Raw genomic sequence first — 15,361 nt, 5'->3', positions numbered from 1 at the left:
TTTTCTATTGTTGTGTTTTGATGTATTTGATGTAAGCCCAGTGGATATTTAAAGCTTACAGAAGGCTGCATTTAACTGCTGCTATGTCATTCCTGCAGTATTTCTGCAGGTGTTTTGGTCACTGCTATTATTTGTAATATATTATATTATTTGTAATCAGCACTATTATCTGTCCCCATATGATAAAATCCACCATCCCCCCTGATTTTTTTTTACAACTCGAGTACTGTCTATCGGGTTGAGGTCAGTCAAGTTCATCCACACCAGACTCTGTCATCCCCGTCCTTATGGACCTGTTTTGTGCGCTGGTGCACAGTCATGCTGGAAGAGGGAGGGGCCGGCTCCAAACTGTTCCCACGGAGTTGGGAGCGTGGGATTGTCCTAAGAACTAAGGGGCCAAGCCCAACCCCACACCATAACCCCCCCCCCCTCCCCCCCCCCCCCTCCACCAAACTTTACACTTGGAACAATGCAGTCAGACAAGCACCGTTGTGATCTGTAGTGAGACCAGGGAACGGATGGAGGAGAAGCTAGAGCGGTGGAGGTTTGCCCTGGAAAGGAGAGGAATGAAGGTTAGCCGCAGCAACACGGAGTATATGACTGTCTCAGAAAATTAGAATATTGTGATAAAGTTCTTTATTTTCTGTAATGCAATTTAAAAAAAACAAAAATATCATACATTCTTGATTCATTACAAATCAACTGAAATATTGCAAGCCTTTTATTATTTTAATATTGCTGATTATGGCTTACAGTTTAAGATTAAGATTCTCAGAATATTCTAATTTTTAGTAGTTTTCTTAAGCTGTAGGCCATGAACAGCAATATTAAAATAATAAAAGGCTTGCAATATTTCAGTTGATTTGTAATGAATCCAGAATGTATGACATTTTTGTTTTTTTAATTGCATTACAGAAAATGACAATATTCTAATTTTCTGAGACAGTCCTGTATATGTGTGTGAATGAGAAGAACCCAAGCGGAAGAGTGAGGATACAGGGAGAAGAGATAAAGAAGGTGGAGGATTTTAAGTACTTGGGGTCAACAGTTCAGAGCAATGGAGAGTGTGGAAAAGAGGTGAAGAAACGTGTACAGGCAGGATGGAGCGGGTGGAGAAAAGTGTCAGGTGTAATGAGTGATAAAAGAGTTTCAGCTAAAATGAAAAGAAAGGTGTAGAAAACTTATGAAACCAGTGATATTTTTTCGTCTAGAGACAGTGTCAGTGAGGAAAAGACAGGAGGCAGAGCTGGAGGAAGCAGAGATGAAGATGCTGAGGTTCTCTATGGGAGTAACCAGACTGGATAGGATCAGGAATGAGGACATCAGAGGGACAGCACATGTTAGAGGCTTTGGAGATAAAGTCAGGGAGTCCAGACTGAGACGGTTCTGACACGTCCAGAGGAGAGATAGTGAATATATTAGTAGAAGGATGCTGAGTTTTGAACTGCCAGGCAGGAGGCCCAGAGGAAGACCAAAGAGGAGGTTTATAGATGTACTGAAAGAGGACATGAAGGTAGTTCAACAGAAGACGATGCAGAAGACAGGCTCAGATGGAGCAACTGATTCACTGTGGCGACCCCTGAAGGGAAAAGCCTGAAAGGAGAAGAAGCAGTCAGACAAGCATCGTTGTCCTGGCAACCAGGCTCGTCCATCAGACTGCCAGAATAAGGAGAAGTATGAATCATCAGTCTAGAGCAGGGGTCGGCAACCCGCGGCTCTAGAGCCGCATGCGGCTCTTTAGCGCCGCCCTAGTGGCTCCTGGATCTTTTTCAAAAATGTTTGACCTTTTTTCTTTTTTTTTAACTTTTATTTCTCTTTTTTCCCTTTTTCCTCTTTTTCTTTTCTTTTTTCTTTTTTCTTCTTTTTTCTCTTTTTTTTCTTCCCTTTTCCTTTCCTTTTTAATCTCGACATTTCGACTTTTTTCTCGACATTTCGATTTTTTTCATGAAATTTTGACTATTTCCTCCTCATTTCGACTTTTTTCTCGAAGTGCATAATGAAAAAAAAATCTTCCCCCAGTTCTAACTAATATAGAAACATGCAGCATGTGCTGCCTTCATTCTAAGGCTTATACAAGACTTTTCATTTTTTGCGGCTCCAGACATATTTGTTTTTTGTGTTTTTGGTCCAATATGGCTATTTCAACATTTTGGGTTGCCGACCCCTGGTCTAGAGAATGCTCTAGAGATCTGTGGCGGCCAGCTTTACACATCTACATCCGAACACTTTGCATCGCCCTTGGTGATGTGGCTTGGATGCAGCCGCTCTGCTGTGGAAATCCACCCATGATGCTCTCTGCACTCTGTTCTTGAGCTAACCTGAAGGCCACATAGGGGCACGGTGGCGCAGCTGGTAGTGCAGCCGTCTCACAGCAAGAAGGTCCTGGGTCGGGAACACTGAAGGTGCTGAAGTGCGTGTTAGTTCCCCCATGACTTCAGTGCCCACACCCTGGGTGGGGTTGGTGAAAGGGCCTTTCTGTGTGGAGTTTGCATGTTGTCCCCGTGTTCCCTTGGGTAGCTAATGGGAGCTACCCTCACAAAAACATGCAGCAGTCCTGGGCTATACATGCCCCCTCTGGTCACAATCTGGCCAGAATAATGTGATCATTCCACGCGCTTCGTCCGGCCGGAGAAGCCCCACCCTGTCTGGTGAAAAGAAGCGGCCTGCTCACTCCTCAGGATAAGGAGGAGACCTGAGCTCAGTGCAGGGCCCTCCCTGGGTTGGTAGAGGAGCAATGCCCAGGACTGTTACTTAGGTAGAGCACTGGGTGTTGAAAAATGGGGAAAAAAAATCGGGGATTAAAATATAAAAAAAAAAAAACCTGAAGGCCACATGACGTTTGGAGGTCTGTAGCGGTTGACTCTGCAGAAAGTCGGCGACCTCTTCGCACCTCAGCATCCCCTGACCTCGCTTTGTCAGTTTCCACGCTGGTCGAGTTGCTGTCCTTCCAAAACACTTCCATGTTCTTTATAATACACTGCTGACTGTGGAATAATTAGGAGGGGAGGTGAATCGAAATGTGACGACTGGATTTGTTGCACGGGTGGCATCCCATCACGGGTCCACGCTGGAGTTCTCTGAGCCCACGACAGCGAGCCATTCTTTCACAAAATGTTGTGAAAACAGTCTGCATGCTTGATTTTATACACCTGTGGTTGTGGAGCTGACTGGAACACCGATTATATGGATGAGTGAGCGAGTACCTTTGCCAATGTAGTGTATGTTTCTCAAACTGGGTGGTGTTTTTTTTTTAGGTTAGGGGGTAAAACAACATGAACTCTTGTGTTTCTGAAGGAAAAAACCGGCCAACACATTTAATGCATTTGAAAGTTTTATTAACTATTCTTCAGATTTTACAAAAATATGACAAAAGAAATAAATAATCCCATCTCCAAGTTTAGTTTTATTTTGTACAGTGGTACATTGGAAGAGCATTGGATGTTTTGTCAGTGAAGCTTTCATGAAAATGTCTCAATTTTGAGGTTAGGGTCGCGTTTTTAATGTAGCTGTTCACGTCCAACCCAAAATCCAGGACACAGTCCGTTTACTAGATCCACTCAGCCCTCCTGCACCGATTTCACGTGGTAGCTGGCCTTCCTAAAGAACCACGGCTGCTCTGACACACAACCATAAATGTATGGCGAGTCTCTGCCGTTCAGACACTGTCCTCGTTATCACCGCCAAACTCAAAACTGTTGCTTTAATGAATCTATTCCAAATATTTTGCAGCTGCCAAAAGTACAAATGCATCTAGTTTATCCTTATATCTATGCAATTTAAAATTGTTTACCTGAATTAGGTGGAACCAACACATGAAGTCGTGACTAAACTCCAATGCACCTCGATGCGGCGGCATGAGCAACTACCCAACTGTCGAGCCTCTCCTTCACAATATTGATACGGCTTCTCCACAAATGTATTGATGGGGATGGATGGACTCTATTGCATCGTGATGTCGTTCATCCCTGAAATCCAAATACTGCAAGAATCAAGGTTTTTCATGAGACTGAGCTCCGCTACAATCTACCACCTAGACCTGGTACGACGTCTCTGACTCCCTTTCACGACGTGCCTGTGCCAGCCTGTGAGAACAAAACACAAAGACACTAATCATATTACACTTCTCTCTGCATTTGCAATTCCTATTTTACATCATCATAAAGAGTGATCTCCCAATTCAGGAAAAGGACACACTGTAGGGTTACAGTAAAATGATGTCTTGTCTGTTTCTGTATTGCATTAAATCTTTTTGCCCATCTGTAAAAGTACTTTTTTTTCTCCTTCTTTTTTAAGTATGTCATTGAGAAATGGACTAAACCTGGACTAGCCTCCATAAATGGCAACAAAATACGAAAAGCTTATTTAAAAAATACTATAAAAGCAATCGATGGATGACGTCATGTTAGTTCTGGGTCACATATATGTTTATATATATATATAATATGTGACAGGAAGTCTGATGGGACGTAACTCTGTGTTATTGCCAGAATGATTGCAAGAGGTGAAAGTGTGGAAATGCATAGTTCATGTTTCTGTTTCTCAACCCACAGTGCAGTGCAATGGCCTCGTTGATTTGTTTTTTTTTAATCCCATTGTCATCTAATGACTTTATAAGGTATTTCCCTTTAAAACTGCAGCCAGATGCTCAAACTTCGCTGCCTCTGCTGAATTCTGATCACTAGTAGCCGATTTTACGGGTAAATACTAAATCCTGAAAGGAAAGAAGCGGCGCAACAACATTATATTTACTGATGAGCTGGCGCCACCGTCTGGAGACCCTGCAGAGGTGAAATACTGCTTAGCTGGAGGGGATGGAGCTTTCTCGGAAGGCAGGTACTTCTTATCATAAAGTTGACATACAAAATAATATAATGATGATACAGTACTTGCAAAAGCTTTAGGCACTTCTACAGTTTGGGATTTTTAATAAAAGCCACCAAAAGAAATTTCACCGTCATGTGGCGTCACGCTTTCCCTTTTTTTTTAATTTTTTTTAATTATTTTTATTATTTTTTCACGCTTTCCCAACCATCCGTTTGGAGATTATTTGAACAAAAAAAAATTAAAAATCAGCTTGAATTCACAAATAAATGTGTGGAGGACTTTGTGAAAAGCTTCTGCTGCTTTATTTATTCACCTTTTTTTTTCAACTATTACCTGCACTCGTATGAGATTAAATGATCACTTTTTTGTGCCTAAATCTTTTGTAAAATACTGTACATCTTGGGTTAACAGTGAAATATGAAAAATACTGTTTTGGTTAAAGAGGAACCTCTAAAAGGAGCATATTTAAAGAAAAAAAAGAGGGACAAAAAGCTCGCCGTTGAAGCCTGTTTGAAAAGCCTAACATCAGACACTTGCCAAGAGCTGGGACAAGTGAGAAGATACTGTTTAAAAAAGGAAATCAAAACAATAATTAAAAAAAAACAAAACACTATTTCTTGCATAATATCATGAGGCAGGCTGGTGTCGAAAGAGAGATGTCTCTCTGTGCAGGTCGCCAGGGATTAGTGCAAGAGTTACTTTAGTAACTTGCTATTGTTTGGCCCAGTTTGGCCGGAGTTGGAGGACTGAAGCACCATCTGTGTGGACAAGGCGCTCGCAGGCTGGATGGAGAACGGCAGGCAACAAGCTGCACACTTTACAAACATCACAATCATCTACTTTCTTATGTATCGTTTCTACTTTCTATCTCCTCTAATGGACTTTAGCTTTTCCTGACAACGTGACTGACTGAGCCCTGCTCTCCTCTCCAACGGGAGACGAGCCCGGAGCTCTTGCTTTTAAAGAAAGTCGGTGATATGTTAGGGATGACAACAGATGGAGGGCTGATGTGATGTCTGATGAAGATTATTGAAACACTGACAGATATTGCTTTTACAGTTTTCCACTTCGTTACAAAAGTGAAGGGCCCGAGAACTCCTCACGATTCAGAGTGAAGAAGATTTCGAATCATCTCTTGTGTTGCCATGGAGTTTTAAAAACAACAAAAGAACTCTGTTACTTGATATATAGCTGGTGATTCCTTCGTATCACCGCATACGTTTCGTAATCCGTTTTTCTCCACAACGGGTTTCTTCCTTCCTAGGAGGAGGCCACTGAGATGCTTACAATTTCTGACTAAAAGAAATCAAGAAACAAAGCTCTCTGATTTAAAGGCTTAAAATAGCAGAAACGCAGCTCATGCATTTCTTTATGTATTGCAGACAAGGAAGAATCAGTGTGTCGTGTGTGTGTGTGTGTGTGTGTGTGTGTGTAAGGGAGTGTGTGTGAGATTTGATTCGGTCATGATAGAAGGGCTTACGTCTGTCTTACAAAGCCTATTTTTCTTCTTTTTTTTTTGTCTCTGCAAAAAAAGCAAACTAAAACAGTCCTCTCTGATCATTCTCCCGGTTTCCTCCCGGAGTAGCGGGACTCGTGGCCTCTGACAGCGCGGCGGGCGGGTCGGGCCTTTTTCCTCACAGTAAGCACCTCAACTCTTCAGTTGAGATTTAACCGAATGCAAAAGTTGTCCTTTCGCTGGAGTCGCTAGACTTTAGCGCTGCCCGGGTCCAGGTCTGCGGCGTGTCCGTTCTCAGACCCGTCTCCTCCCGGCGAAGGGATCTCGTCCGGGACGCCGTTCAGGTCCGCCCGGGACGCCTGTCTCTCTGACGGGTGCAACGAGGGCGCCGAGGCCCCGTTCACGCACGTCCCTCCCTCAGACTTCCCAAAGTTGAACAATTTCCCCGGGTTGAAGGCCTTGCTGGGTGACTGAGAACGCTCCTGAGAGCTGCTACCTGATAATGAGGATGACGATGCCGCTGCGGCGTTGGCGGCTGCGGCGGAGGACGCCGCGGCCGCGCCCTCCTTCTTGTTCTCAGGGGACTTGAGGAACTTAAAGCTCAAGAACCCGGGCAGCTTGGGCTCGCTGCCGGTGGGCGACTGAGGGGAGCGGGCGCCGCCCGAGAACTTGCTCTGCAGCGGGATGATCTGCTTCAGCTTCATCACGTTGTTGTTGGCCAGCAGAGAGCTGGGCCTCTTGGGTTTGTCGGAGCCGGAGCCGCCGCCGCCTCCTCCGCCCCCCGAGCGGGATTTGCCGCCGTGACCTTTGTCGTGGTGGTGATCCCCGGAGGAGTCGCCCTTGCTGTCGTCCCGCTCCCGCTCCCTGCGAGCCGCGTGCTCCGCCTGCCTCTGCCGCTCCTCCTCCTCCCTCTTCCTCCTCTGCAGCTGCTGGTAATGCTGCTGCGCCTGCCGCTCATGCTTCTGCAGAGGGAGGGGAAAAAACAACAAAACATTCACAAAGAATCACAAGAATCAGCACTTAAACCTGCAAAACTGCCTCAACCAGGGCTCCAGACTGCGACCAAATGCTCGCATTTTGCGACCAAAATTTGAGTATGTGCGACTGAATTTCATGTCCACTCGCACGCGTGCGACCAGTAAATTTGCCAGTGTTTTTTGCCAGCGTTACACCAACGCAGACCCAACGCCGTAGGCTCTGCGTTGGTGTAACGCGGAACCATAAATCAGCCTTTAGAATATCCAATTAAATCATGTTGGACATTAAACTGACGCTGTTGTAAACCAATAAATCTAGCCAGAGCCTTGGTATCAGCCAATCAGAAACAGAGGAGGGCGGGTTCCCCCCCGTCCCTCAGGGAAGACTGACTTGTCAGAGACTGGGGGACCAGTAGTCACGTCATTTAATTCACACATGTGCGTTGTGTGAAACTATCAAACAATGAACACGGCGTCAAAGAGCAGCGGTAGCGTTAACAAAGCGCTGGTTTTTAAAACTCGAACTAAATTAACTTTTCTTTTGAAAAAATGCTGGAAAAAGGGTCGCTAAGAGCCGGGGACACTGCGCTTCTTTCCCCCGCCCGCCCCCGCTGCGCTCGTGAAGAAAACAAACATGTGGAAGCGGCCGCCTGAGAAACCAGCTCAGAAAATGCAGAACCAAAGTTTACTCCGTACAGACAACGGGCTGAGCAGGACTGTTAATGCTGGAAATTACTTGCTGTTTGAGTCGGTGTTTATGCTGCGTTATGCGTTAATCTCCGCTCGCACAGACAACCAGCTGCGTTAAGAAACAGACCCCGCTCTCGCGCTCCACGTGAGGAGAGCGCGTCGTACTGTAATACAAAATTATGATTATTACACCTACAGACTTCGCCGTTAAAGTAGCCTACGTGATCTTTTTTGGCATGTATCTTTTCGTGTCCAGTCAACTGTGTGCGGGCAAAACTTGCAGATCATTGAATCGCCAGGCACGTTACACACAGACAAGGACGCACTCATACACACTCATACACACCCCCACCCGTGCACAACCAGTGTTCAGTGTTTTGGATATTTCAGCTTATATTTCAAAATGTTATATAAGTTCAATGAAGTTCATAGCTTGTTTTGTTTCTTCTGTTATTGGACACACAGTTTGTCATGCCATACCTGAAAAATCCCTGATGCTTCATGGCAAGCTGTGTGTCTGATGACAGAATAAATCAGACAAGCTAAAATTATTTGTTTACTGCATGAACTGTTGATATTTCCTTCTTTTTTGCACTTTAAATGGATATTGAAAGACCCATTTGAGTTATTTATTTTTTAGTTATTTCACAATAATTATTGTGAAATTATTATTTCACTAGTTATTTTATAGTCGTATAATTCAGGCAACAGCTCAAAAAGCATTTTTAATAACACTAACCCACATTAATATCGGATCGGATCGAATAAAATGGTGATAAAAAACAGAAAACAGAAGGGCTAATACAGCATTTAACTTTTTTTACTTGAAAACTTTGGGAAACGACCGCACGGCAAAAAAGAGGCCATTCTTAAAGTGTCAAAAATATTTTTTTTGCTTTAATCCCTGAATTCATTAATCTATTATGAAATACGTATTACTAATACACTGCAATGTAGTAGAAATGTAAAAATTTGGTTAGCGTGTCGATAAACGATGTGCGCTCCTAAAATTTCTGATTGTGCCCCTAAAAATTTTCAGTTAGGGGCTACTGTGCTCCTAGTGAAAAAAGTTAGTCTGGAGCCCTGGCCTCAACGGTGCAAAGGTACCAATCTAACAAATGCCGTACTACAGTAAAAATCCTGCAGCTGATACTGCAGGGCCCCCAAAGCCGATTTCTCCACACACAGCGGTGTAGTGATTATCTTCAGCCTGGCTCAATCACAAGAAAAATCAGAGTGAATAAATTAAAACAATTCACTCTGACTTGTCAATCTCACCTGGCCCTTATTGATTTATTCTCAATGGAACGACAAATAATTTAGTTACTTATTTTTTTCAGCACTTTTGGCAAAAAATTTCAAAGCAAAATAACAGTTTCATAAATAACATCACAAAGAATCTGTGAAGAAGCAGAGTTGCACCGGTCTGTCAAACCCTACATCTCTGCGGTGTGACGCAGCGACTCTTAATGTCACATCGTCTACTGACTGCAGGGATCTCTGCGTGCTCGATGGACAAGGCTGAAAATCTGATCTTGGGGTGTTCGCTGCATTAAAAAAGTTAACCAGGTTACAGCTCCATCCAGTACTGGAGTTGAGGGGGGATGGCATCCCCCTGAAATAAAAACGGTCCAAATCATCCCCCCTGTAAAACTGCCATCCCCCTTTTCCATCCCTTATGTCATTTCATCAATGAATGTGGTTTTACTGCTATTTCAACATTTAGAGTCATCACCAGAAAAATAACTTATTTGACAATTTTCACCTGTTTCAAGTAAACTTTCACTTGAAATAAGTAGGAAAATCTGCCAGTGGGACAAGATTTATCTTCTCATTACAAGCAAAAAAATCTTGTTCCACTGGCAGATTTTTCTACTTATTTCAAGTGAAAATCTACTTGAAACCGGTGAAAATTGTTGTTTTTTCCAGTGATGAGTCTTGTTTTGAGTGTAATGAGATTTTTTTTACTAAAATGAGACATTTTAACTAGAAATAGGACAAATATTCTTGTTAAGATTTTGAGTTTTTGCAGTGATCCATGTTACTTATCCTGTGAAGGACAGAGTCATATTGATAAGTTCAGAAAACTGTTTTTATTGTTGTGTTTTGATGTATTTGATGTAAGCCCAGTGGATATTTAAAGCTTACAGAAGGCTGCATTTAACTGCTGCTATGTCATTCCTGCAGTATTTCTGCAGGTGTTTTGGTCACTGCTATTATTTGTAATATATTATATTATTTGTAATCAGCACAAATTATCTGTCCCCATATGATAAAATCCACCATCCCCCCTGATTCTTTTTTACAACTCGAGTACTGGCTCCATCACGTGAAAATAATCCAGGGATGCTGCTGGTTTCTGTTGAAGCGTAGTCGAAAAGTAGGAAAAGCAAAGCAGAAAACTGTCTTGTGATGAATAGAAATCTGGAATTCCCTTTGGAAACAGTAGGTGGTTCGTCCTCCAGACTGCAGAGAGGATCAGTCTGTCTTTCTATCTGCGCTCTGTTGCAAAGCCCCGACGGGGTGTGTTAGTGCCTATAAGATGGTCAGTTTGCAGATCTGGAAAGGAAACACTAACGCTGAAAGGGATAAATAAGGTTTTAGAGCTAAACATGTGCCCATCCAGATCAGGAAGGTCTGGGATCTAACAGGACAGGAGTAATCGATGTACTGCCACCGTTACATCCTACCTTTCACCGGTTGAGAGGAATTGGTGCATTATAGGGGTGTAACAATATATCGTGCCACAAAATTTCGTGATACAAAAATGTCACAATACGTGTCGTGGAGGTGGCAAACTGTATCGTGACATTGGATTATTAATATTAATAGCCTATATTGTGTTGACTAGTAACGTGCAGTGTATTGGTGCCGACCACGCCTCGACCCGCGGCCCAAAATCTGACTCCGCTCAGAAGAAACTAGTACCGTTTTGGTCCTGATCACGGGATCTTGCAGGGTTTTGAGCTCTGAACTTTTACTTATGTAAGTCTGGTGTAGAGTGAAGCCTTACCTTATTAAATTAAACCTTTTTGGGGTCGTGAGTAGGATAAACACGGACAACTTCTGCTGAGTTCCAGTGTACTTTAATGTCCGCTCAACAGTGTAGGATTTTAGAACATCAACACAGCACCTAGTGCCGTACTGTGGCGTATCACTCCGCCCAATCTAAAACAGACTAATCACTACAGATAAACTGACTAGTGTCATTATAGTCCCTGATTTACATCAGAATATAAAGAATATATTTATAAAATAATGAACCCTGAATTACCAAAATAACCTTCTTAACAAAAATAAATCTCCTCTTACACTTATAAGGTGAGCATGAATCAATCTTTTTTATTATGTAAAATTGTATGTATTTATTTACTTTTATTTATTTATTTAATTTTAGTTGTTAAATTTCTGGAAAAGAAAAAAGTCAAATCATACATGAGAGAAACTATTCAGTTTGTGGCAAAATATGAGGGGGCCCCCTTATGAGCCAGGTCCAGGGTCCTTAGAAGGTTTTTCTCCCGCTCGGGGAGTTTGTTTTCTTTACATGCCGTTGTTTCTTTGCACACAGGTCCTGTTCTGGGTGTATAAAAAGCGCCTCCACACTATTTGTATTGTAATAGATGCTATATAAATAAAACTGAACTGAACTGACTGCAGCTGCTGTCAAACAAAGGGGCGGGGCTACACGGTCATAAAAGTTTGAAGAGATGGGTCGTTGTCATCCTTCAAAATGTCCATTTTCTTTTCTAAGATGGTACATTTCCTCAGATTCATATGTTTTCTCCTTCTAACTAAGGTATGGGTTCGTTGAAATGCAAACCATTGAACTATGTTTTTATTTACATCTTGCAGTTTTCTCAATCGTTTTGGAAAATGGGTTTGTGAATAAGTAAAACCCAGAAACCGTCTGGATGTGCTTCAGGACAACACTCGTGCAGCTATAAGCTGATGAGGTTGTCCAATAATAGCTTGAAAATGTTGGAATATAGACTTTATAGACTATATAGACTAGATAGAGTTATGTTGTTACGGCGTTTACCTTAAAGGCCTCCCGGCGCTGATAGTCCAGCTTCGCCATCTCCTCTCGGACCCATGTGGGAATGTCAGGAATAGCCACGTGGATGATGTACTTCAGGAGGATTGCAAAGTGCTGCAACAGACACGCAGGCAGGGAAGGTGAAAAGAGAAATGAATGAAACAATAAAGGCCTGTGATGAATGGATAAAGTCTGGATCGAAGATCCGAAGTAGGACACGATTCCTGGACAAAAACATTTGGGCTGCAAAGTCGTCCTCCCGATACGCCTGATTTCCTTTTCAGGCCAAGGCCGAGCTGCGAGCGCTTTACCTCCCCGTGACAAGCCAAAGAGCGCAGATGTGACCGGACAAGGATCTAAATATACAACGCTCACACAGAGAGCTTCACTTCTTTTCTTTTTCCTCACATTTTTCCAGAAGATCATCAAGTAGGAGACTGATTTTAAATATAAACATATAGGTCTGAACAGCCGTGACATTGATATTAGCATAAATCTAAGTCCCAGTGCAACATTTAGAGAGATATAATGTGAAAAAAGTGTTTGCACCCTTTCAGTAACAAAAGAAAAATGGACAAAAGTAATAATATATAATAAGTTACTGAAAATCAACTAATGAAAATCAGAGATAACGTTTGAATTGAGGTTTCAAGACGAGGTCCAGAGGAAGGATCTGACACCTTCCTCTGAGTATATCAGACACGATGCATTTTTGAGTAAAACAAGTAAAAAAAGAAGAAAGATAAAAGCGATGTAGCTCTTAATAAGGTGATTTAGGTATCTCATATCCCAACCTCTGTGCAGGTGGGATATCACACAAGCAGCCGAGTGCGCAGCCCGACAAGACGGCATGTTTTTTAAACAAATATGCGTTTTGTGCTGACTTATAAGAAAAAGGCTTAGTTTGAAAATGCTTGAATCCGGGGGGGAAGGGTCTGAAAAAGCACCGCTCTAAGCACTTTGGAGCGACAGGCAGGAGCGAGCCGTAGTACCTCGAGGATGACGATGGAGACGATGGCCATCTCAGGGCTGAGCCAGGGGAAGAGCCGCTGCAGCTGACCGCACTGACCGATCAGGTAGCAGTTCACGATGATGGCAATCAGGCCCATGGCTTCCATCGCAGTCTGGAAACAAGTAAAGAATCAAGTAAATAAATGCATTAAATAGTTGCTTGACTTTTGGATGGGAATGTTTTTTTTTTTTTTTCTTCTCTTTTTAGAAAAACAGGTAACAATACAAATGCGCATAACAAAGACGCATACAGGTACAGGACAAGAGGGGACACTAGAAAAACAAACAAAAAAACAGTACAAAACAACGAAGTCAATGTTTTTGCTCAGATTTCTTCTATGTGGCCGTGTTTGTGGGTGTGTGTGCGTGCGTGTGTGAGTGTGTTTATGTACGCATGCACGTGTGTTTTGCATGAGTATGATGGTTTTCTAGAATGATGGTTATTTTAGGAAGGGACAACAGCCAAAAAAAATTATAAAGCTAAATAAATAAATAGGATAAATTAAATAAATGAATAAATAAATACTGAAAAATGATTTTTTTTTTTAAAAAGGTGGGACATGAGTTAAATATATTAATTGGTTTGTGCTTTTTTCTTGTTTTTTGTTTCCTTTTCCCCTTTAATTTGCTTTTTAATTGCTTTTCAATTTAGTTTCCTGCCAGTCAAGAGCCCGGACACCCCCACGCCCCCATTGACTTGAATGAGAAAGTGTGTCCAAGTTCCCGACCGACAGTTCACGTATTTTCACATTTTCCTCTTTTATATTTATTAATTTATTTTATATCTATTTTATAAGTTCTCAATTTCCACCCTCCCCTTACTTCTAGCTGTCCCTTACTTTGAGCCGCCATCAGACCCATAGGAGGTGGCCGGTCCGATGGAAGTCAGCTTAGTGAACAGACCCCCCCCCCCACGGGTGGGGGTTGATTCACCTCTGGGCTGTACAGCAGCTATTCAGGTTGGGGATGGGTCCGCTGACTTATTAACACATAGCCGTCCCAAACCAGTCCCATTGGATGGGAATGCTTAATAAATGTGTATTCTTCTCTTTCGTCTAGAACAGGGGTCGGCAACCCACGGCTCTAGAGCCGCATGCGGCTCTTTAGCGCCGCCCTAGTGGCTCCCTGGAGCTTTTTCAAAAACGTTTTTCCCTTTTTTTCTTCTTTTTTCCCTTTTTCTTTATTCTTCTTTATTTCCTTTTTTCACGAAACTTTGACAATTTCCTCGACATTTCAACTTTTTTCTCAACATTTCGACTTTTTTCTCAAGATTGTACTTCAACATTAATCTTGACATTTCGACTTTTTTCTCGACATTTCGACTTTTTTCTCGACATTTCGACTTTTTTCTCGAAGTGCATAATGAAAAAAAAAAACTTCCCCCAGTTATAACTAGATACATGCAGCATGTGCTGCCTTCATTCTAAGGCTTATAAAAGACTTTTCATTTTTTGCGGCTCCAGACATATTTGTTTTTTGCGTTTTTGGTCCAATATGGCTCTTTCAACATTTTGGGTTGCCGACCCCTGATCTAGATTTAAGATGAAAATAAAAGTTAATTGTCACCTCCTACAGTTGATGTTAATGCTGCTAAACTTAACTTTAAAGTACCGCTGATATTTAAAGACGGTACCTTTCCACCTACACACCACATGGTGGCTGGATGGACTATTTTAACCATCACATCTTTTCAAAGAGTAAAACAGTAAGAGACCCCCCCCCTGGGGGCCGTCAGGGTTCTGGTCTGACCTGCCACTGGCCGATGCTCTCCACCCGGAGCCCGAACGGCCTCTGCAGCCCGGTGCACAGCTTAAAGGCGTCGCTGCGGATCTCGATGATGTTGTTTATGAGCGCGCACATGGCGGCCAGAGGGAAGGCGGAGGAGAACAGCACCACGTAGCCAAACTGGACAAACATCTCCTGGTAGTCCTGGAAGGTGTCCTGGCAGGAAACAAGGCCGGGCGTCAGACCACAAACCGAAAAATCACCGGTGGCAGTTTGAACGCGATGGTTACATCAAAATCAGGAAAACTTGTCAGGGTTTTGAGCTTCACGCTGCAGAGCTTCATGCGTGAAACCGGGTCGTATCACATTCTGCAGCTTTTAGTCAGATCTGCGTATCCCGACCTGTAAACCCCCGGCTGATTTCATCCTGCACGGCTAAACACTTGAAGAAAAATGTTTCCGACAGAAAAACTTTAAAAGAACAAGTTGCATAACTTGCTATTAGTCTCATGTTTTTTTTAAGCCAAAACAAGGACAGAAAAGCAAGAGAAACAACCTTTTTTGACACTTAAATACGACTAAACGGACTGATTCCCCCCCTCTGATGTCTTTGACTGTGAACTTTTGTTTATTTCAAGGGGT

General features: G+C 42.7%; 1 protein-coding gene across 2 annotated transcripts in view; it reads right to left on the bottom strand.

Annotated features, from left to right (window-relative positions):
- Positions 1-3,313: 3,313 nt before the first annotated feature.
- ano8b (anoctamin 8b) overlaps positions 3,314-15,361 on the bottom strand; it is a 74,390-nt gene continuing 62,342 nt past the window's right edge. Inside the window, exons 16-19 of one of the 2 annotated variants that reach the window (XM_061738800.1) lie at positions 14,744-14,935; positions 12,976-13,107; positions 11,987-12,097; positions 3,314-7,242 (exon numbers count right to left, since the gene is read on the bottom strand). In XM_061738800.1, coding sequence (XP_061594784.1) covers positions 6,529-7,242; positions 11,987-12,097; positions 12,976-13,107; positions 14,744-14,935 — 1,149 coding nt within the window. In that variant the 3' untranslated portion in view covers positions 3,314-6,528. The remainder of the gene's footprint in view (positions 7,243-11,986; positions 12,098-12,975; positions 13,108-14,743; positions 14,936-15,361) is intronic. The other variant, XM_061738801.1, reaches the window with a different exon arrangement.

Source organism: Cololabis saira, chromosome 13 (genome assembly GCF_033807715.1).
Source record: "Cololabis saira isolate AMF1-May2022 chromosome 13, fColSai1.1, whole genome shotgun sequence".
Classification (NCBI taxonomy): domain Eukaryota; kingdom Metazoa; phylum Chordata; class Actinopteri; order Beloniformes; family Belonidae; genus Cololabis; species Cololabis saira.
This window is presented reverse-complemented; position numbering and strand designations above follow the sequence as displayed.